The sequence below is a fragment of the Podarcis liolepis genome (assembly GCF_965112155.1).
Source record: "Podarcis liolepis genome assembly, chromosome: 13".
Lineage (NCBI taxonomy): Eukaryota > Metazoa > Chordata > Lepidosauria > Squamata > Lacertidae > Podarcis > Podarcis liolepis.
The window spans coordinates 27,661,423-27,682,823 of NC_139573.1; the positions used below are offsets into that span (position 1 = coordinate 27,661,423).

General features: G+C 42.7%; 2 protein-coding genes across 5 annotated transcripts; both read right to left on the reverse strand.

The window, feature by feature from the left end:
* Positions 1-6,635: 6,635 nt before the first annotated feature.
* Positions 6,636-20,751, reverse strand: LOC310691105 (uncharacterized protein). Of its 4 annotated transcripts, XM_083470708.1 has the most exons (4): positions 20,719-20,751; positions 20,255-20,395; positions 18,900-19,021; positions 6,636-7,963 (listed from the first exon to the last, which is right to left on the reverse strand). In XM_083470708.1, exons 2-4 carry the CDS (start codon positions 20,264-20,266, stop codon positions 7,357-7,359), a joined length of 741 nt encoding a protein of 246 aa, XP_083326834.1. In that variant the 5' UTR covers positions 20,267-20,395; positions 20,719-20,751; the 3' UTR covers positions 6,636-7,356. The 4 variants fall into 4 exon arrangements, 3 of the variants coding, with proteins under 3 accessions (XP_083326834.1, XP_083326833.1, XP_083326835.1); XM_083470707.1 differs by lacking the exon at positions 20,719-20,751 and having other exon boundaries at positions 20,255-20,637; XM_083470709.1 differs by lacking the exons at positions 6,636-7,963; positions 20,719-20,751 and adding an exon at positions 16,106-16,850 and having other exon boundaries at positions 20,255-20,566.
* Positions 9,332-13,220, reverse strand: LOC310691107 (uncharacterized protein). Its single transcript, XM_083470710.1, has 3 exons — positions 13,104-13,220; positions 12,234-12,355; positions 9,332-10,112 (listed from the first exon to the last, which is right to left on the reverse strand). Exons 1-3 carry the CDS (start codon positions 13,113-13,115, stop codon positions 9,509-9,511), a joined length of 738 nt encoding a protein of 245 aa, XP_083326836.1. The 5' UTR covers positions 13,116-13,220; the 3' UTR covers positions 9,332-9,508.
* Positions 20,752-21,401: the final 650 nt, after the last annotated feature.

Sequence of the window (21,401 nt, forward strand, 5' to 3'; positions counted from 1 at the left end):
TGCATTGAAATGAATGGACTTGACAATGAAAACATTTACATTTTTTAAGGAAAAACACCTGAAAACATGTTAAAAAAGAAAAACTGTATTATAAATAAAATGTGTGTTAGAAATCCCAACTATATTGGCTTCTAGTTAAAATGTGCATATTTATTCAATTGGATTCCTCTTATTGGTTTTCTTATTTTTTTCACTTCTTGGCCACCAGGAACCCTCAGCACAGCTAATGATAGGAGCAACAACATTTGATATAAATTTTGACTAGTGAAACAATTTCCTAAAAACGATTCTAAATGTACAATTCACCAAGCCAGTTTCTGACAGTTCAGCAGCATTACTACAGTTATGAAAATCCAGCAAATGGGATTGATCAAAATCATGGCAGAATAAAACAGAAGCTGTACAAGTCCTAATGATTAGCTGAATGGTGTCTGAATGGTGCAAGATTTTTAAAAGTGTTCCTAGTGGGTAGGTACCATTTGAACTCTGGGCTGGCACTGTATCTGGTCTCCCCAACAGCAAGCATCAGGTTTTATCATATTCATTTATAATTGGGCCAGACCTGTTAAGCCTCACATCACCTGAACTGCAACATATCACTTGAGATATGTTTCCTGGCAGTATGCCAGAGGTCAGCCAGGTCAGGCACACTAGCTGAGGGCCCACTGACCTGGGGTGACCCAATCGTTATCTCAGTATAAAAGGGGAAAATAGTCTGGGATTGTATGGGAGAAGCTTTACTGGAGAGGCAAATACAATCCGAAACAGCGAAATTCCCATCAACCACCCCATTTCTTTCCATGGATTAAATCTAGAAAGCTCAGCCCATACGAATAATTTCGTGCCTTCCTGTTAGGAAACAGTTAGCGGTTAGGAAACCTAGTCCTGTTAGGAAACAGTTAGTGGGGCGAGAAGCTAAGAGTGCATACAGAGCTAGGGTAGCCAGTTTAGGCATCACCAAAACATAGAGCAAAAAGGACAGAGATAGACAAAGTTTGCACATGTTTACATATTGGCATGCAACTGAAAATTTAGAAAATTATTACTAGGATTTAAAATGGATATACAGTAGACCTCACCATAGTATGGAAGATTGGCATGAGTACCTGTCCCAGGGCTAACTGTTGATGGCGGACTTCAAGGCCCTGCTCTCCTATCTAGTGGTTCTTCATCTCTAAGACAGTAAATTAGGACATGGTGGCACCTTACGCAGAACCAGCCCAAGTTACTGTGATGTGGAGGCAGAGCAGCAAATGATGCTCCCCTCTAAGTCAAGGGGCACAGTCTCCAAACCTCTTTTGTTACCTGTAGCAGAAAACCCCATCAACCCCTCTCCCCATCATAAAACCCAATCATAATAAATAACTAACAATTTGCTGCCTCCTCATGACAAACCCCAGATTTGCTGTTTGAGGGGGCTGCATCACTCTGGCAGTCCTCTGCAATAGCCCTCTAAAGACACAGCTCGAGAACCTAGAAGCATCTCTTGGCATCAGTATTACCTTTGCCTACTGTGTGGACTGTATGGAGATTGCAGCCTAATACAAGGAATCCCAGGATAGCAAACATCTCAGCTCGTCGGTAAGTCCATAAGAAGTGAAATGTGATGTGTTCCCTTCTCTATATAATCTCTATTTGGCTGCTCCCCACATCAACTTGCCTGCCAAAACTTATATTCCCTCCCTCCTAGAGGAACAGCTGCAAATAAATCATTTTTCTCCTCCTCTCCTACAGAGCACCTGTGGCTTTTTGCCATTTTCTCCAGGAGCTGTCAGGTCACCTCAGACCAATGATTATGGTGGAATAATAGGATGGATTGAGATCCCTTAATTTCCCAATAGTTACATTGAGCCACTCTGTAGCCTGGGATGGGAAACATGTGGCGCTCCCAATGTTGTTGGACTTCAACTTCCATCAACCTCCACCAGCTTGACAAATGGTCTGGGTTCATGGACACTGTAGGTCAACAAGCTCTGAGGGGCCACGGGGTCCCCAGTCACCACTCCAGCCATTCCTGTATCCTATCAAGAGCAATCTTCTGACTGCCAAAAGGCCATCTGCCAGGTATCACAAATGTTATGCCATACAACTGAACTATATTACTAAAGCACATCATGAATGCCATTTCTTGTGTGAATACATATCTCTTCTGTTGCAATGCAACTTGAGAAAGAGACTGCTTTTGACCATTTCAAAAGAAGAGACTGAAACTCTCAGGTTGTTTCAGTGATGGCAGGCAATGCTTGGTGTGAGGAGGGAAGAAGGGGCAGGTTTATAAATGTTAAAATGGTTCTTGACAGCTTTGGGAATATCGGCTTAATACTGTGAAAGAGCATTGCCACTAGCATGAGAGTGCCAGTTATGTTGTCCCTTTCTTTTAAGAACACATTGTTCCACTGCCTCATCTGTGTGGTTCGCTAATGATATAAGAAGCAAATGTGTTTACAAATGTGAGTCTAGGCCAGGAGTCAGCAAACTTAGAATCATAGAATCATAGAGTTGGAAGAGACCACAAGGGCCATCGAGTCCAACCCCCTGCCAAGCAGGAAACACCATCAGAGCACTCCTGACATATGGTTGTCAAGCCTCTGCTTAAAGACCTCCAAAGAAGGAGACTCCACCACACTCCTTGGCACTCCTTTTTCAGCAGGGGGCTGGTCCACTGTCCACCAGACCTTGTGGGGGGCCAGACTATATTTAGGGGGGAAATGAATGAATTCCTATGCCCCACAAATAACCCAGAGATGCATTTTAAATAAAAGGACACATTATACTCATGTAAAAAACTGATTCCCAGACCGTCCATGGGCCAGATTTAGAAGGCGATTGGACGGATCTGGCATCCGGGCCTTAGTTTGCCTACCCATGGTCCAGGTAAACAGATAGTATCGCCTGGATACTGAAACAGAAACTCAGGTGTGAAATATCAAAAGAAAAGCACTGTTAAATCATGCCATCATAGCCCAGTGTCCTGTACAGTGGTACCTCGGGTTACAAACACTTTGGGTTACAGACTCCACTAACCCGGAAGTATTACCTCAGGTTAAGAACTTTACCTCAAGATGAGAACAAAAACCACGTACTGGTGGCACAGTGGCAACGGGAGGCCCCATTAGCTAAAGTGGTATCTCATGTTAAAAGTGGTTTCAGGTTAAGATCAGACTTCCAGAACGAATTAAGTTCATAGCCAGAGGTACCACTGTACTCAACAGTGGCCAACAAGATGTCTATGGGAAATATGGAAGCAGGACCTGAGTGCAAAAGCGTCTCCCCACCTGTGGTTCCCTGCAAGTGGTATTTGTGCTGAAATCCCTTTATCCATCTAGAGAGTTTCTGTATGTCCTGCCAGTGTGTGTGTGTGTTGGATGTAATATAGTTCTATAGTGGCATTTCCATTAAAAGCCCTTGTAATCTTTCACACACAATGGCCAGCCAGATGCCTCTAAGAATCCCAAAAGCAGGCCATGAGGGCAAGAGCTGCCTCATGCTTTTGTTCCCCAGCAATTAATATTCAGAGATATTCTGCCTGTGATGCTGGAAGTAGCCTAAAGCCATCAGAACCAGTAGCCATTAACCCTCATCAGACATTAAAAACGTGTGCTCAGATAGACAGAGGAAGGGAAGCAGCACCCTTTCTCCTTCCTCTCTCCTGAACTTCCTGTGCTAAGCATGAAAGGCTGCAGGGAGATTTTAACTGGACTTGATTAGAATTCCCTCTTCTACTGAGAACCCTGATTGTGCAGGAGGATAAATATAGCTAAAAGTGGCATGGCAGGGTAGGGATGATATGCATCTGTTCAGATGACTACTAATCGTGATAGCTATGTGCTACCTCCATCTTCAGAAGCATCTCAACCACAGGTAGGGAGAGTGCTGCTGTGCTCAGGTCCTGCTTCCTTTCCACATGCATATGGTTGAGAACAGGATGCTGGGCTAGCTGGATCATTGGCCTGATCCAGCTGGCTCTTCTTATCTTCCAGTGCAGATGACTGTGAGGCTTAAGTGCTTTACAACTTGCACTTGAGTGCTCTGTTTTCACTACATGACACAATCTAGGCTGCAGTAGGAACCCACCTGAGCATTCAATCAACTGACTGCAAGGAGCATTTCCTGGCCATCAGGGTCTATAAAGGATTAGCTTCAGAACTTCCTTCTTGACCTGAACATTACATCCCTTGCCCACTTCCTGCCTGATGTAAGTTTGTGCTCTACTTTTCTGCCCACTACTTTGTATTTTGTCCTGCCTCTTGGATAAACACCTGTGCCTGACCCACTTGGACTGGCATTGTCGAGATCGGGAGTGTTCAGGGTAGTATGGCCATAGACTGGACTGGCATTGTCAAGCAACAGCTCTCCAAGGTCACAGAGCCTGACTTCCTGCAACCTTTGCAGAGGACTAACTTTACAGTTAACTCTTACTACAGTCAGCATTACAAATAATGCTGATTTACTCACATACACAAACACAACTTATATCTTAGAGGAAGTCCTTGCTTGAGTGGAACACTTTCTGCTCAAAGAACAGAACTTCCCCCTCCTCATCCCTTGCACACACACACACCCCAAAAAACCCCTGCTCTGGCATTTTCCCCAGCCCTCAAGAACAAATTTGGGAAGTTCTGGGGGGCACTCAGTGGGAGGAAATGGAGGACAGGTTTTGTTGCATTTGTGAAAGTCACTCTACTCATAATGACTTTGCTGGATTCAACCCACACACCAGTTTAGCAAATGACGTGTATTTGTGATCATTTACCTTCACGGCTGTTAAACTGAGAGGAATCAACACAGTTTCAATTTAGCTAGTTTACAAACTGGTCAGCTGACCAAAAAAAAGGGCTGAAGGGAGCAAGAAGTGAATATGAATGGAGCCTGAAAGAACCAAGCTGCTTTGCACACCAGAAATGAATAGATGCATTATCCATTCAGAAGGGGAGTTGTCCAAAAAAAACAAAAAACAAGAAGGTCCCCTCCACCCACCATGTTCCAACCCATCTGGATCTCCAACCAGCAGGTCAGAGTGATAAATGGACAGCCCGAAGACAAGTTGAAGGCCACACAAACACAAAAGGTGATAAATGGGTCATTTCTACTTCTCTTCCTTCACCACCCACAGGTGTGGAGTGCTTTTGTTTGTGATGCTCTCACAGGTCGCTCTGGGAATTGAAATGCTGTGGAAGAGCTCTGGGCCTCTTCAAATAAAGCTGACAAAAAGCGAAACTAATTGTGTTTCATGGCCTTCTCAGTCCACTGCTCTTCCATACGTTTCAGCACAAAACAGCTGTAGAGATGAAACACGCACACAGGTAACTTACATTAGGCTTGGTAAGCGAGATGAGCGCCGCAACCCCAGAGTCAGTCACGACTGGACCTAATGATCAGGGGTCCCTTTACCTTTACCTTTTTATGCACCAAATGAGAACTAATTAGATTTTTTTAAATGGTTCTCGTATGTTGCAAACCCTTAAGACTTTCAAAGAGGGTGAAGCAGCTCTCAGTGAGACTTGTGACACCATAAGAGACCTGGCTACTAGGGTAAGTCTTTCTTTTTCTTTTCTTTTTAAAGGTACTCTTGACAGAATTGTTCAAACAAGATTGTTCAGTGGACTTCTGGCAAGGATACAAGCAGGATGTCAGGAACTGTATGTTTTTCTCAAACACGAACAATTCTCATATAAATTGTGTACTGATCTCTGACTGGCTGCCTAAATTAAAAGACTCAAACCTAGGGACAATAGGCATACTAGACCATGAGGAAGTTATAACAAGGCTTCAGTTGGATCCTGACAGAGAAACAAACAAGCAGAACCTGCCAGTTAAATCCAGTGCTGCTTCTCAGAGCAATTACACTTGAAAGGGTCAAGGAGGGTTTGCAACAGTGTTTCGTTAACTACATCCCTACTCTGCAGCAATGCTATGGGATACAATGGAGTTAGTTCCAAGAAGGACATTAATTAATCAACCAATCAAGCATGAGGTTCAAAGGAGTAGAAGCTGGGAGCAACTACAGAAGGAAATATATGAGTAAGAGGAGGCACATGAACAATCAGGGAGCTGGTAAGATACAGTACAGTACAATCTTTTGCCTAGAAAAGTATGCTAAACCCATACATACACACAAACACACACACACACACACACACACACACACACACACACACACACCTTACACTCCATTCTATAGTCCATTCTGCCAACACCATTTCATTCCCAACTAATTCTTCTGCATGAGTAGGCCAGGGTTAGGGTTAGGGTCTGAATCTGTAAATTGATTCCATTGAAACATACTGCATTTTAGTGATCCCAAGACAAGAAGCTTAGGCTTTTAGGGATGTTGTGGTTTTGGGTCTTGGTTTGGATACTGATCCTCCAGGCACTTGTCTGGATATCATCCATATGTAAAACAGAAGACAGAGACGAAGACTTCCAAGCATGCTAAAATGTTTATTTGTGAATCAAACAATGTGGGGAAAATCTCAATCTTAGTGCAAACATGCAACCATTCCATCGATCTCATGCGAGCAATAGTGGGCACTGCAGCTCCTCATGAATCCACAGGTCTCAGCTGCCAGATGTGGTGAGCACGGGGTGGGTGACATCAGAAGTAGTCGCGAAGAAAAGACAGGGAGCATTTGGGATTTGCTTTGAACATTTATTGATGCAAGAGCAAAGCATATGACTACAGACACCAGGGTCAAGCAGGGGTGAGGGTAGGGGAAGAGACTTGATTCTAAGGGAAATCTAGCCTGAGAAGCCAGCCAGCTGACGAGCAGGTGCTCATTGGCTGGGGCGCAGGAGCAAAGGGTGAAGAGCACCCTCCACACTCTGTGTCCAGACCGTGAGTGCCCATCCACCGGCTGGTGGGCGGGGGCAGGCCATGGAAGGTGTTCTTCACCCCCACACCCCACCCATGCCTAGCACACAGGGGCCGACAATCAGCTGGTGGGCAGGAGCAGGGCAACCCCGGAGGTGAAGAACATCCTCTGCACTGACCCAGGGGGATCATGCACCGGGCACATGCCTGGTTTGCACCTCCCAAGATTCTGTGCCCAGGGCCACAGCCCCCCCTTGCCCCCCCCACACACACTAGGCCACTGACTGTGGGTCCTCATGACTGTCCAGTGCTCCAAAGTGAGGGAAATACCATAAGCAGCTAGAAAGATAATATATTGTGGTGTGCTCTGAACAATTATTTATTGAACAGAACGGCAGAGAACTAAATAAGCAACAAAAGATAACATATAACATGCAATGCTCAATCAGCTAAGCCTGGGATTGGAGGAGGTACCTTGCTTATCTGGGCAACATATAGCCCAGGAGGCCAAGTGGCAAATATCAGGTGGCACAGCTGCTCTCCCACTACCTTTCTGTCTCTACCTCATCGCCTAAGCAGGGGTTTCTGTCACCCGACTGGTTGTCATCGAAACATTTAATGCAGCCTCTGTTGCTACTGTAGCACCGGAATAGGGGGGCACCCTGGATGTGTTCCCAAGCCCCCACCACAGCCTCATGCTCTTTCACTGTATCCTTCATGTAAACAGTCTCAAAAACAAAAGCCCTGGAATCCTCACTGTATCTGTTAAAAAGGGGGTTGACCATCTGGACAATGTTTCTCGCATCACTCTCATTGAGGCAACGTTCTACACAAGGAGATAATTTGCTAAAGAAGATCAGGCAACTATTTTGGTCTTTATTGGATAGGATCCTTTCTACAGGGCTATTCTGGCCTCCAGTCAGCAAGCGCCATTCCGCGTGCTCTTTACTACGGGTAAATCTTGGCCTAGCTGCAATGACATCTCCTATTGGCTTTGGGACATATATTCCATTCCTGTGGTCAAGAGCATTCTTCATCTGCTGCATTTTGCTCCTGGGCAAAACTGTCTCCAAGATCGTTGGTGTAGGTTCTATGCAGTATGCATGATCCAGTCTTATAGCCACAGCATAATGGATGTTTTTAATGCCATACCTAGGAATGAGCACCAAAAAATAATGGGAATGTGTGGCACTGAATGAGCAAAAACTAACATTGAGTATTCCAAACTGAACTTTCATGTTTGGCAGCTGAATAGAAAGGCATTGTTAGAGGGAAGGATTTTTTTTATTGGGATGTGATGGTTGTGATGACTGATAAACAAATTCTAACTGGCATCTGCTAATATACCAGGACAGAGATGGGTTTTACAACAAAGATTCTCAAAAAATTAAGTGAGGTTTAGTTAGCATCACGGCTGTTACTGGGCAGGAAAACAATATTGTGTTTTTTTATTTTTTAAAAAAGTTATCCTGCAACGAGCAGATAGTCTTGCCAACAAACTATTACCGGTATATGCAATATGTGTATTTTTACATCTCCAGTATGTCTGGGTGTGCAGTGTGCTTCCAACAACTCTGTGAGGTAGGTTAGGCTGCAAGTTGATTCAGTTCCCAGAGCTATAAAGGTACACATGACATGCTTACAACATTATTTGTGGCACATCAGGAGTGTGGAAGCAAAAGTTGATGCCTATAGTGCAAGCACTAAAGATTGAGAACAACATTGAGAACAACAACATATGTTATTATAACAATACATTCTTTCAGCATAACCTTCCAAAATCCACACACGTATTGGCATTCTCACCACATGTGGAAATAGGAGGCAAAACAGAAGTCAAGGGTGCTTTTCTTAAGATTTGCAAAACAACTGCTGGTTAGTTTATAAGTAGGGCTGAATCAGTTGGGAAGGAGGCTTTTATGCTCACAAATGCTAATTAAGAACCCACAGGTGTGTGTATGTGTGGGCAGCCAGTTTATGTCAACAGTTTCTTCCTCTGTGCCCTTGCAAGAGCTTGTGCTTATTTTATAATGACCTGTTGAGTTAAGCTGAGGGACATGCTCAACCAAGCACCCCGCCAACAATAGTCCCAGGGCTCCTCTTCCTTGATCTAGTCTTTCAAATCAAGACATCACAATCAGTATCAACCTTTATTTTGGTCACAGACCAGCATAAGATAAAACCATCTTTCAATGAATGTCCATCATGGCAGCGCAGAATCTAGCAACTGAGGATATAACATCTGGATTTTCCGAGACATCGCAGTGTTGCAACCAATTCTCCTTAACTTAGGTTGCTTCTCCAGACTGCAGCAAATTGTCCTTTGGGCTTTTAAGTTTTATGCCAGCTGTGGGCACTGGATTGTATTGTAACCTTGAATTCTCAAACACCCATGGGCATGTTAACAGCCCCAGTGTGGACACTACAGCCCCACGTGACTGCACATCTCTTCGGTAGGCGTGAGTGATTATTCACACTATAGGGTACAGCAGCAGAAGAAGAAGCAAACAGACAAGAAGCTTTTGTGATATGCTCCAAGGATTTTATTGATTCAACAGCAAAGCAAAGGACTACAAAGATCATATGTAATGCTCAATCTTGAGAAAACAAGAATATGGGATTGAGGAAGGGGTGACTTTGGTTCTTAGGCCAGCTGGCAAAATGCTAAGTGCCACAAATGCAATCTCTAGGTGGGCACTACTCTATCATTGGCTTTCCCTCCAAGCAGGGACTGTCGGTATCAGGTTGGTCTTGGTTAAAACATTTGATGCAGGATCTATTACCTGCATAGCACCGAAATAGTGGGGCATTCTGGATGCGTTGCCAGGCCTCCAAAACAACCTTATCTTGTTTTTCTGCATCCCATGCGAAAATGAATTGAAAAACAAAAGCCCTGGCATCTTCATTGAACCTGTTAAAAAGGGGGTTGACCACCTGTACAATGTTTCTCATGTTATTCTCATTGAGACATTTGTCCACACAGGGGGATAATTTGCTAAAGAAGATCAGGCAACTATTTTGGTTCTTATTGGCTAGGATCCTTTCTACTGGGCTATTCTGGCCTCCGTTCAGTAAGCGCCATTCAGCATGCTCTGTGAAATCTGTCAGAACCCTTGGCCTGGCTGCAACAACATCCCCTATCTGTGGGTTATAAATTCCATTTTCCTCTGTAATAGCCCTCTGCATCTCACTCATTTGGTTTCTAGGTAAAGCAGTCTGTAAATTCCGCCGTGTAGGATTTCTGCAGTATGTGTTATCCAGTCTTACAGCCACAGCATACTGGCCATTGCGGATGCCATACCTAAGAAAAAACAAAGGAAAGCTGAGAATGAGTGATGCTGAACTATTCCAAACCAGGTTCCTCCTTTTGGTCCATGTTGGCTTGATTTTTTATTATAGTCTCGGTTGCAGTCATTTGAATGGAGAGGCAGAGTAGTTCCAGTTCTACTGCAATATCTGTGATGACCTATTTATAGATAGAAGTCACAACTTAATGTTACAGCAGATAGCTGGGGTTTTTTGGGGGGGATGGGATGCCAATAACCCAAGATGATGGAGTTTGTAATGTTAATTGGAATTAGATTTGCTAAGCAAAACCAGGAGTGCCATTAGAGCCAGACCAGTGGGTGCAGATCAGGGGTTCCATGAATCCTAGAGGGGGAATACCCTTTTCTTTTAAATACTGTGCTAGTAAAAGCACCATATTTGCTTGCAACAGAAGAAGGCTCTCAGCACATCAGCACTTTCCAGGACACCCATATGACTATGTGCTGCATAATCCCAAGGGCGTCCCAGGAAGTGAAGCCAAACATTGTGCTGCTCTGAGTGCACAAGGTTTTTTAAAAAATAAAGAACACCTCAGCTATGGCACCACTAATGTGTTTGGGGCACACTGGCTGAGGCTTGTAGCCAGCAAGGCCTGTATAATGCCCAGTTAGTTCCTTCCCAAATCACCCTGTTTCTCCTGCTGTGCCCTTTCTCCCAGAGGTAGGATGGTGGAGGAATGTGATTCAGTCCACATTTAAAGGTGAACCTACCAAATTTTCACTTTCCAAAACAATTTGAAAACCAAAATAAGCCTCCCCCCCCCCCGGAAATTCACACTTCTCCAAACTATGCAATGTACTTCTCAAGCAAAGTAATTTGCACAAATGACCATTGACATTGCTACAGCCCATTAAAGAGCAGCTTTGTTTTCATGAACTTGGGGGATAAGTGCATTAACAGGTTTTCTAGGAAGTGAAAAGACCTCACTGCTAAAGCCTCAATAGAAAGCAGAAAGACAAGAAAGGCTATAGGTGTAAAACAGATGGGAAATGTTCGACTTCATTGCTATGAGAGTTTGGAGGACCTGTTCTGAAAGCAGAAGAAAATGACCATTACAACGTTAGAAGTACTATATAAATGGAAGAACCACTAACCTTTTAAAGTGCTGTAGAATTTAGGTATGCCTTCAGTGTTTACTGTTATGTCCTACCCATATAAGAACAGATTATTTCCTTAACAAGCTCATTTGGAAATGGATATCTAACTTAAGAGGGTGATTGGAGGAGAAAGTTAGTTCCATAGGAGGGGATTATTGTTTTTGTTTGTTATTATGGTGTATATTTTTGTGTTTTTATAACCTGCCCTGTGGTCCTTGGATGAAGGACAGAATATAAATTTCATTAATCAATTAATTATGCATATATTAAGGTACAGTATGCATAAAAATGCATGTACGTTGTAAAAATAATATAAAAATCATTGTATTAGGGAGGAATTTTTTGCAAAAATGTGTATGTTAGGGAAAACTGCATAAGACATGGGAATATAAATTTGCACTAAATGCTGGTGATTTTTCTTGGAAATGTGGAAAACTGAAGAGTGGAAAGATAAGACCTGAAATCAACCTGCTCACCCATCCCTATGCACTGCTTCCCTCTACAGGCATCTTAATGTACAAGTTTTTATGTGCCTTGCAATATTCACAGTCATAATGATATTGCCTTCCCCACATCTTAACCCTGAAATGTGAAAGCACGCATGCCAGAACAAAACCACATGGGCAGACCTTTGAAAGCAAACATATAACACACACACATTTCCCCTCTACACAAATATACATACACAGACAGAATCTTATTCATTTATCTTAGGCCACCTTGTAGCAGCATCAGCATCAAGGGAAGCTCATAACACGGAGCAAAACAATCTCCTCCATGTTGTATGAAATAATCAAAACGTAAATTATTAAGTGCTTGCTTCAGCAGCACAGATACTAAAATGTAAATTATTATGAGTATGAAAGCAAAATGCTTTATTTGGCCAGAATACCAACATTCTTGTTTGTTTTAGTCCCACGATTTTGTTTTGAGGGGGTTTTCGAAATGTGTTGAACACTTGCTTGGAAAGCCCCAGAAAAATCCAAAACATTACTCACCCTCTGATGTAGTCAATGATTGCCTTCAAGTTGCCTGGATCTATAGACCCAAAGGCTCCATTTGTCAAACACAGCAGGAATGTCACACTCAGCAGGCTGAAACCCAACCGACTTCTGGATGCCTGTCAGAAGAAAACAAAAAGAGAGGGCACTGAGAGTAGCGTCATTGGCTAGGTGTTTCCAGGCACTCGGCTCCACTCCCTGTCTTTGGAAGGGTCATAGGAAGCTGCTGCCTGAATGGTGACTGTCTTTGGGAAGCTGAGAGTCCAGAAAATTGATCTAACTGGCTAGCAGTAGTGGGTGGAGACCCTGAGACTGGTAGAGGTTGCCAGAACTAGATTGCAGAAGCTAGGCTATACCGTTCAGATAGGGGTGTAGCTGGACCATCAGCCCAAACTGATAGAAGACACTCTATGCCAATGAGGCTTCTTATGACTCAAGTGCCATGAGGGTGCAATGCGATCTGGATATAAGATATACCTATAAGATCCCAGTTCTAAAACGATTACATTGTACTTTAATTTTATTACTGTCAATCTTGAATATTTGTCTTTGAATTTAATCATCTTACATCTTGTGAGCTGTTAATTGTTTTGAGCTGCTTGGAGCTCATCCTTGTTGTCAGGAAAGCAGCACATAGATATTAAATCAAAAATCCTAATGTTGTAGAATTATACTGTTGTTGTTTTTTTTCTTTTCAATGAAGTTCAATGAAGCATTATCATCATTCCTACATGTTTTGTAAGTAGGTATGATGATAATGTCTTATTGGTATGAATGTTATATTTATCCATAACATGTATTATATGCCACAATAATAACAGAAGCTTGATAGAAGCATATCAGATAAATTGTAACAGAGTTACTCACTGTGTGCTCCATGGTAAGAAAGTAGCTTGTCTCCCAACCAAAGATGGTTTTCCTCCCACTTACAGCAATAATTCACCAGCTCTTTATATAGCTATTCTGTTTATCTTAGGAAAGGTTGGATACCCCTCCTTGTATATAGAACTGCCAATCACAAAACAGAGAGTTGGTCAGGGTTTAAAAAAAAAAACACCACACCTGACCAATTACAGGAAGCAACTCTTTCTGTTCTTGGTAAGAGAACTGAAAGAGAAACCCTACGGTCACATCTTCCCTCTGCAACATGTAATGACTGCGAAGGGAACCCAAATATTGTTTGCTAAGCTCTTTAGACTGCAAATACATTTGCATCGGCATTTTGGGAAGATTCTTGGTACTGAAACGAGCACCATTACAAAACAGTGCATCAGTTGCTGACTTGCTTCTCTACAGCAGTGTACTTCAGCCTTGGGTCCCTGGATGTTGCTGGACTACAACTCCCATTACCCCTAGGCTTCTTGATCAATGGTCAACGATTACAGTGGTAACTCAGGTTACATACGCTTCAAGTTACACACTCTGCTAACCCAGAAATAGTGCTTCAGGTTAAGAACTTTGCTTCAGGATGACAACAGAAATCGTGCTCTGGCGGCATGGCGGCAGCAGGAGGCCCCATTAGCTAAAGTGGTGCTTCAGGTTAAGAACAGTTTCAGGTTAAGTACGGACCTCCAGAAAAAAATAAGTACTTAATCCGAGGTACCACTGTACATCAATACCAGCAAGAAAGAAAAATGGGAGGCATCTAAGGAAACTAGTGTGGCTGCATAAGGAGCTTTCAGATGAGCTGAGAGTTAAGAAGGGGATGTATAAGAAATGGAAGAAAGGGAAAATCACAAAGGAGGAGAAAATACACGAGGAAAATACACGAGGAGAAAGAAAATACACAAGGAGCCAACAGTTGCAGGGGGGAAGTCAGGTGATAGTTCTTTCACTTGTGCAGTAAACCACTTGATGTTTAAGGCATGAGATTCACATCCTCTCTTGTGTGGTTGTGTATTCCCACAACACACGCATATGGAAGTCCTACCACAGAGATAGGGAACCTGTGGTCCTCTAGATGTTGTTAGACTACAACTTCCATAATCCCTGACCATTGGCTGTACTGGTTGAGGCTGATGAGAGCTGTAGCCCAATGATAGTGATACAGCCATAGGTTCCCTATGCCTGTCCTATCACATTACTTCTGTGCTCTGTACATTGTAATGCAAAAACCTGTGCTCCTACACAAACAAGTAGAATTGGTCCGTGCAAGATTCTGCCTCAGTATCCATGCCACAATCCTGGCCTCCACTCCATCCAACCAAGGATTTCACCAAACATCCACTTGTAACCGGAAATGTTGTGGATCAGCAAAATCCCTCTCACTACTTGGCAGGATGATAGCCTGCTTACCTTATCATGATATGTACACTGTGCTAAGTTACTGTTTCTTAGTTGGTCATCTGTACTCAGCCCTGCATAAGCCTTCTTCTGCAACAATCAATCATTCACGCACTCAGTGGCATAGCTTCATGCACCTCTTCTCCTGCCTGCTAGAGCCTTCTGAAGTCTCTAGCACATCTCATCATCCATACAAAAAGTTCAACAAAAGATTCACATTGTATTGGAAGGGGGAACCGTTTTCAGCCCAAGGGTCATTGTTTTTCAGGGGTCACATCCCAGTGGTACCTATGGGTGTGGCTAGAGACAACAGCAGGCGGAGCAATGGATGTGACTCTTCCATGCGGACAGTAAGCTACATTTCAGCCCAGCAAAAGCCAGAGGTTTCTACTTCCCACATAACATCATTCTATCTCAAGCAAACAAGAGGCATTGTCACAGTTCAAGGAAGCACTCCAAAAAGGCCAAAGCATTTGAGAGGGGATGAAGGAGGGGCTGGGTAGAGTCCCATTGGCCAAATAGAGAGGCTTGAAGGGTCTGGGGTTCCCCATCCCTGTCTCAGGGTATTTATCTATGACAGCTGAGGTGGGGGTGGAATTTGTACATTTTTTGCCATTTCCGAAACAGTATGTGATCCAAAGCACAGCTATCTTTTGAACTTTGTGTTTGTCCTAATTTTGTGATGCAGTTTTCCAGTCAAACAATGCTTACAAAGATTATTAAGGAAGGTATGCATAAAAATGAAAGTCTGTGTGGGGGGGATGTAAAACACAATAGCAGTCAATTACAACATTCCTAGAGTGTACATGTTTAGACATGGGGAGGGATGTTTGTCCAGCCAGCAGGTAAACTTCCTGTTTCCCTCTGGGCTGGGACAGACTTCCTCCGCATGTGACTAGAGGTGGGTGTGGCCTCACCTGTGCAGGTAATGATAAAAGCACAGGGCAGGGGCAGCCATCTCTCTCTCTTACTTCTCTTCCTTTGAACAAGCAACATCTACTGAGTGAAAGATGCCCTCTTGGCTCCCAGCCAAGAGAGGACAAAGGGACTATCTTCTTATAAGATAGATTCCAAATGTATGTTACTTCATTAAGCCTAAGTCTGCCTTCTGGGATCTGATTGTGAACAGAATGTGGGTAAACTCTTTTTATCCTTTTGTAAAGGACTGTGTTGTGTCTTCTATTTTGAAAGGGAATAAGGGGAAATTACCAGAATAGTCATTATACAGGCTAAAGTGAGCCTGAGCAAACGCTGCCGTTGCAAACTTAAAATAAAGGGGAATGTTTTACTCTGCTGATATTGGAAACTTGTTAACACAAGTTGGATAAGGATATAATCAGACAATATATCCTCTCCTGCATTCCTGAACATTCCCACAGTGTGTTTGTGTAAAAATTGCTTGCAGCAGTGTGCGCATTTCTCAAAAACTGCATATAAAAATGTGCTTATTGTGAGACATCTATACTAATATGCTGGTGAATTTTCATGAGTTTTCAAGTGTATACTTAGGCTTGTGGTGCTAATACCAGAGACAGCAAAAAACAAGAAGCTATTTTGGTAAGATCTCAATATTTATTCATTCATCAGCAAAGCAGTAAAGTATATGCATCATATACAAAGGTTAAGTTGGTTAAAGCAGCGGAAGCCTTGACTCTATTGGCAATCTACACAGGAGCCCACTTGACAATCATGTGGTCCCACAACTACCTGCCATAAGGTGCATCATCACCATCTTTCTGGCTCTAATCAAGTAAGCATGGACTGTCAGCGTTTTGGTTGTTGTCAAAGCATTGAATACAGCCTCGGTCACCATTGTAGCACCGGAATAGGGGGGAATTCCGGATCCTTTCCCAGGCCTCCACCACAACCTCCTTCTCCTCCTGTGTGTCCCTCCGATAAACAGTCTCAAAAACAAAAGCCCTGGCATCTTCATTGTACCTGTTAAAAAGAGGGTTGACCATCTGTACAATGTTTCTCATGTCATTCTCATTGAGACATCGGTTCACACAGGGGGATAATTTGCTAAAGAAGATCAGGCAACTATTTTGGTCCTTATTGGCTAGGATCCTTTCTACTGGGCTATTCTGGCCTCCAGCCAGTAAGCACCATTCAGCATGCAATCCTGAATTTCCCAGAAACATTGGCCTGGCTGCAACAACATCCCCTATCTGACCTGGGTTATACATTCCATTTTCCTCTGTAATAGCCTTCTGCATCTCATTCATTTGGTTTATAGGTAAAGCAGTCTCTAAATTCTGCCGTGTAGGATTTCTGCAGTATGTGTTATCCAGTCTTACAGCCACAGCATAATGTTTATCGGGGTTGCCATACCTAAGAAAAAACAAAGGAAAGCTGAGAATGAGTGATGCTGAACTATTCCAAACCAGGTTCCTCCTTTTGGCCCATGTTGGCTTGATTTTTTATTATAGTCTCGTTTGCAGTCATTTGAATGGAGAGACAGAGAAGTTCCAGTTCTACTGCAATATCTGTGATGACCTATTTATGGATAGAAGCCACAACTTAATGTTACAGCAGATAGCGGGGGGGGGGGTTGGGGGGAGGATGGGACGCCAATAACCCAAGATGATGGAGTTTGTAAAGTTAATTGGAATTAGATTTGCTAAGCAAAACCAGGAGTGCCATTAGAGCCAGACCAGTGGGTGCAGATCAGGGGTTCCATGCATCCTAGAGGGGGAATACCCTTTTCTTTTAAATACTGTGCTAGTAAAAGCACCATATTTGCTTGCAACAGAAGAAGACTCCCAGCACATCAGCACTTTCCAGGACACCCATATGACTATGTGCTGCATAATCCCACGGGCGTCCCAGGAAGTGAAGCCAGACATTGTGCTGCTCTGAGTGCACAAGGTTTTTTAAAAATAAAGACCACCTCAGCTATGGCACCGCTAATGTGTTTGGGGCACACTGGCTGAGGCTTGTAGCCAGCAAGGCCTGCATAATGCCCAGTCAGTTCCTTCCCAAATCACCCTGTTTCTCCTGCAGTGCCCTTTCTCCCAGAGGTAGGATGGTGGAGGAATGTGATTAAGTCCACATTTAAAGGTGAACCTACCAAATTTTCACTTTCCAAAACAGTTTGAAAACCAAAATAAGCCCCCCCCCCCGAAATTCACACTTCTCCAAATTATGCAATGTACTTCTTGAGCAAGGGACGCGGGTGGCGCTGTGGGTTAAACCACAGAGCCTAGGTCTTGCCGATCGGAAGGTTGGCGGTTTGAATCCCCGCGACGGAGTGAGCACCCATTGTTCGTTCCCAGCTCCTGCAAACCTAGTGGTTCGAAAGCACATCAAAGCGCAAGTAGATAAATAGGTACCGCTGCAGCGGAAAGGTGAACAGCCTTTCCAAAACAATTTGAAAATCAAAATAAGCCCCCCCCCCCGAAATTCACACTTCTCCAAATAATGCAATGTACTTTTCGAGCAAAGTAATTTGCACAAATGACCATTGACTTTGCTATAGCCCATTAAAGGACAGCTTTGTTTTCATGAACTTGGGGGATAAGTGCGTTAACAGGTTTTCTAGGAAGTGAAAAGACCTCACTGCTAAAGCCCCAATAGAAAGCAGAACGACAAGAAAGGCTATAGGTGTAAAACAGATGGGAAATGTTCGACTTCATTGCTATGAGAGTTTGGAGGACCTGTTCTGAAAGCAGAAGAAAATGACCATTACAACATAGAAGTACTATATAAATGGAAGAACCACTAACCTTTTAAAGTGCTGTAGAATTTAGGTATGCCTTCAGTGTTTACTGTTATGTCCTACCCATATAAGAACAAATTACTTCCTTAACAAGCTCATTTGGAAATGGATATCTAACTTAAGAGGGTGATTGGAGGAGAAAGTTAGTTCCATAGGAGGGGATTATTGTTTTTGTTTGCTATTATGGTGTATATTTTTGTGTTTTTATAACCTGCCCTGTGGTCCTTGGATGAAGGACAGAATAGAAATTTCATTAATTAATTTATTAATTATGCATATATTAAGGTACAGTATGCATAAAAATGCATGTACGTTGTAAAAATAACATAAAAATCATTGTATTAGGGAGGAATTTTTTGCAAAAATGTGTATGTTAGGAAAAACTGCATAAAAACTTGTGAATATAAATTTCCACTAAATGCTGGTGATTTTTCTTGGAAATGTGGAAAACTGAAGAGTGGAAAGATGAGAACCTGAAATAAACCTGCTCACCCATCCCTATGCAGTGCTTCCCTCTACAGGCATCTTACTGTACAAGTTTTTATGTACCTTGCAATATTCACAGTCATAATGATATTGCCTTCAATTTGTTTTGAGGGGTTTTTCGAAATGTGTTGAACACTTGCTTGGAAAGCCCCAGAAAAATCCAAAACATTACTCACTCTCTGATGTAGTCAATGATTGCCTTCAAGTTGTCTGGATCTATAGACCCAAAGGCTCCACTTGTCAAACACAGCAGGAAAGTCACACTCAACAGGCTGAAACCCAACCGACTTCTGGACACCTGTCAGAAGAAAACAAAAAGAGAGGGCACTCAGAGTAGCGTCATTGGCTAGGTGTTTCCAGCCACTCTGCTCCACCCCCTGCCTTTGGAAGGGTCATAGGAAGCTGCTGCCTGAATGGTGACTGTCTTTGGGAAGCTGAGAGTCCAGAAAATTGATCTAACTGGCTAGCAGTAGTGGGTGGAGACCCTGAGACTGGTAGAGGTTGCCAGAACTAGACTACAGAAGCTAGGCTATACCATTCAGATAGGGGTGTAGCTGGACCATCAGCCCAAACTGATAGAAGACACTCCATGCCAATGAGGCTTCTTATGACTCAAGAGACAATAGTGGCTCCAGAAATATCCCCAAGCTATGCATTTCCAGTTTCATACACCTACTCCTTAATTAGCTACATGAGGGTGCAATGCTATCTGGCTATAAGATATACCTATCATATATTTTCTCAGTTCTAAAACGATTACATTGTACTTTAATTTTATTACTGTAAATCTTGAATATTTGTCTTTGAATTTAATTGTCTTACATCTTGTGAGCTGTTAATTGTTTTGAGCTGCTTGGAGCTCATCCTTGTTGTCAGGAAAGCAGCACATAGATATTAAATCAAAATCCTAATGTTGTAGAATTATACTGTTGTTTTTCTTTTCAATGAAGTTCAATGAAGCATTATCATCATTCCTACAGTGGTGCCCCGCAAGACGAATGCCTTGCAATACAAAAAACTCGCTAGACGAAAGTTTTTTCCGTTCGCGATTTGCCTCGCAAGACGAATTTCCCCTATGGGCTTGCTTCGCAAGACGAAAACGTCTCGCGACTTTTTTTCTTTGACTAAAAACAAAGACATGTTTTGTTTATAAAGTTAATTTATTTTAGCTTCAATTTTTGAACTGCTCTTTACAGTATGTGTGACTTTAACGAGCAGTTAATAAACTGTTGTTGTACCAAATTTGGCTTTGTTTGGACTTTTTTTGACCATAGGAACGCATTAATTGATTTTCAATGCATTCCTATGGGATTTCGTGCTTCGCAAGACGAAAAATTCGCTAGACGACAAAAATTGCGGAACGAATTAATTTCGTCTTGCGGGGCACCACTGTACTTGTTTTCTAAGTAGGAATGATGATAATGTCTTATTGGTATGAATGTTATATTTATTCATAACATGTATTATATGCCACAATAATAGCAGAAGCTTGAGAGAGGCATATCAGATAAATTGTAACAGAGTTACTCACTGTCTGCTCCATGGTAGGAAAGTAGCTTGTCTCCCAGCCAAAGATGGTCTTCCTCCCACTTACAGCAATAATTCACCAGCTCTTTATATAGCTATTCTGTTTCTCTTAGGAAAGGTTGGATACGCCTCCTTGTATATAGAACTGCCAATCACAAAACAGAGAGTTGGTCAGGTTTTTTTAATATAAAAAAACCACCTGACCAATTACAGGAAGAAATTGTCACGAGGCATGGAGGATCTGCAACTCTTTCTGTTCTTGGTAAGAGACCTGAAAGAGAAACCCTATGGTCACATCTTCCCTCTGCAACGTGTAATGACTGTGAAGGGAACCCAAATATTGTTTGCTAAGCTCTTTAGACTGCAAATACATTTGCATCAGCATTTTAGGAAGATTCTTGGTACTGAAACCAGCATCATTACAAAACAGTGCATCAGTTGCTGACTTGCATCTCTACAGCAGTGTACTTCAGCCTTGGGTCCCTGGATGTTGCTGGACTACAACTCCCATTACCCCTAGGCTTCTTGGCCAATGGTCAGTGATTACAGTGGTACCTCAGGTTACATACGCTTCAGGTTACAGACTCCGCTAACCCAGAAATAGTGCTTCAGGTTAAGAACTTTGCTTCAGGATGAGAACAGAAATTGCACGGTGGTGGTACAGTGGCAGCAGGAGGCCCCATTAGCTAAAGTGGTGCTTCAGGTTTAGAACAGTTTCAGGTTACAAACAATGCTTACAAAGATTATTAAGGAAGGTATGCATAAAAATGAAAGAGTGTGTGTTTGTGTAAAAATTGCTTTCAGCAGTGTGCGCATTTCTCAAAACTGCATATAAAAATGTGCTTATTGTGAGACATCTATACTAATATGCTGGTGGATTTTCATGAGTTTTCAAGTGTATACTTAGGCTTGTGGTGCTAATACCAGAGACAGCAAAAAACAAGAAGCTATTTTGGTAAGATCTCAATATATATTCATTCATCAGCAAAGCCGTAAAGTATATGCATCATATACAAAGGTTAAGTTGGTTAAAGCAGCGGAAGCCTTGACTCTATTGGCAATCTACACAGGAGCCCACCTGACAATCATGAGGTCCCTCAATGTTGTCAAAGCATTGAATACAGCCTCGGTTGCCATTGTAGCACCGGAAT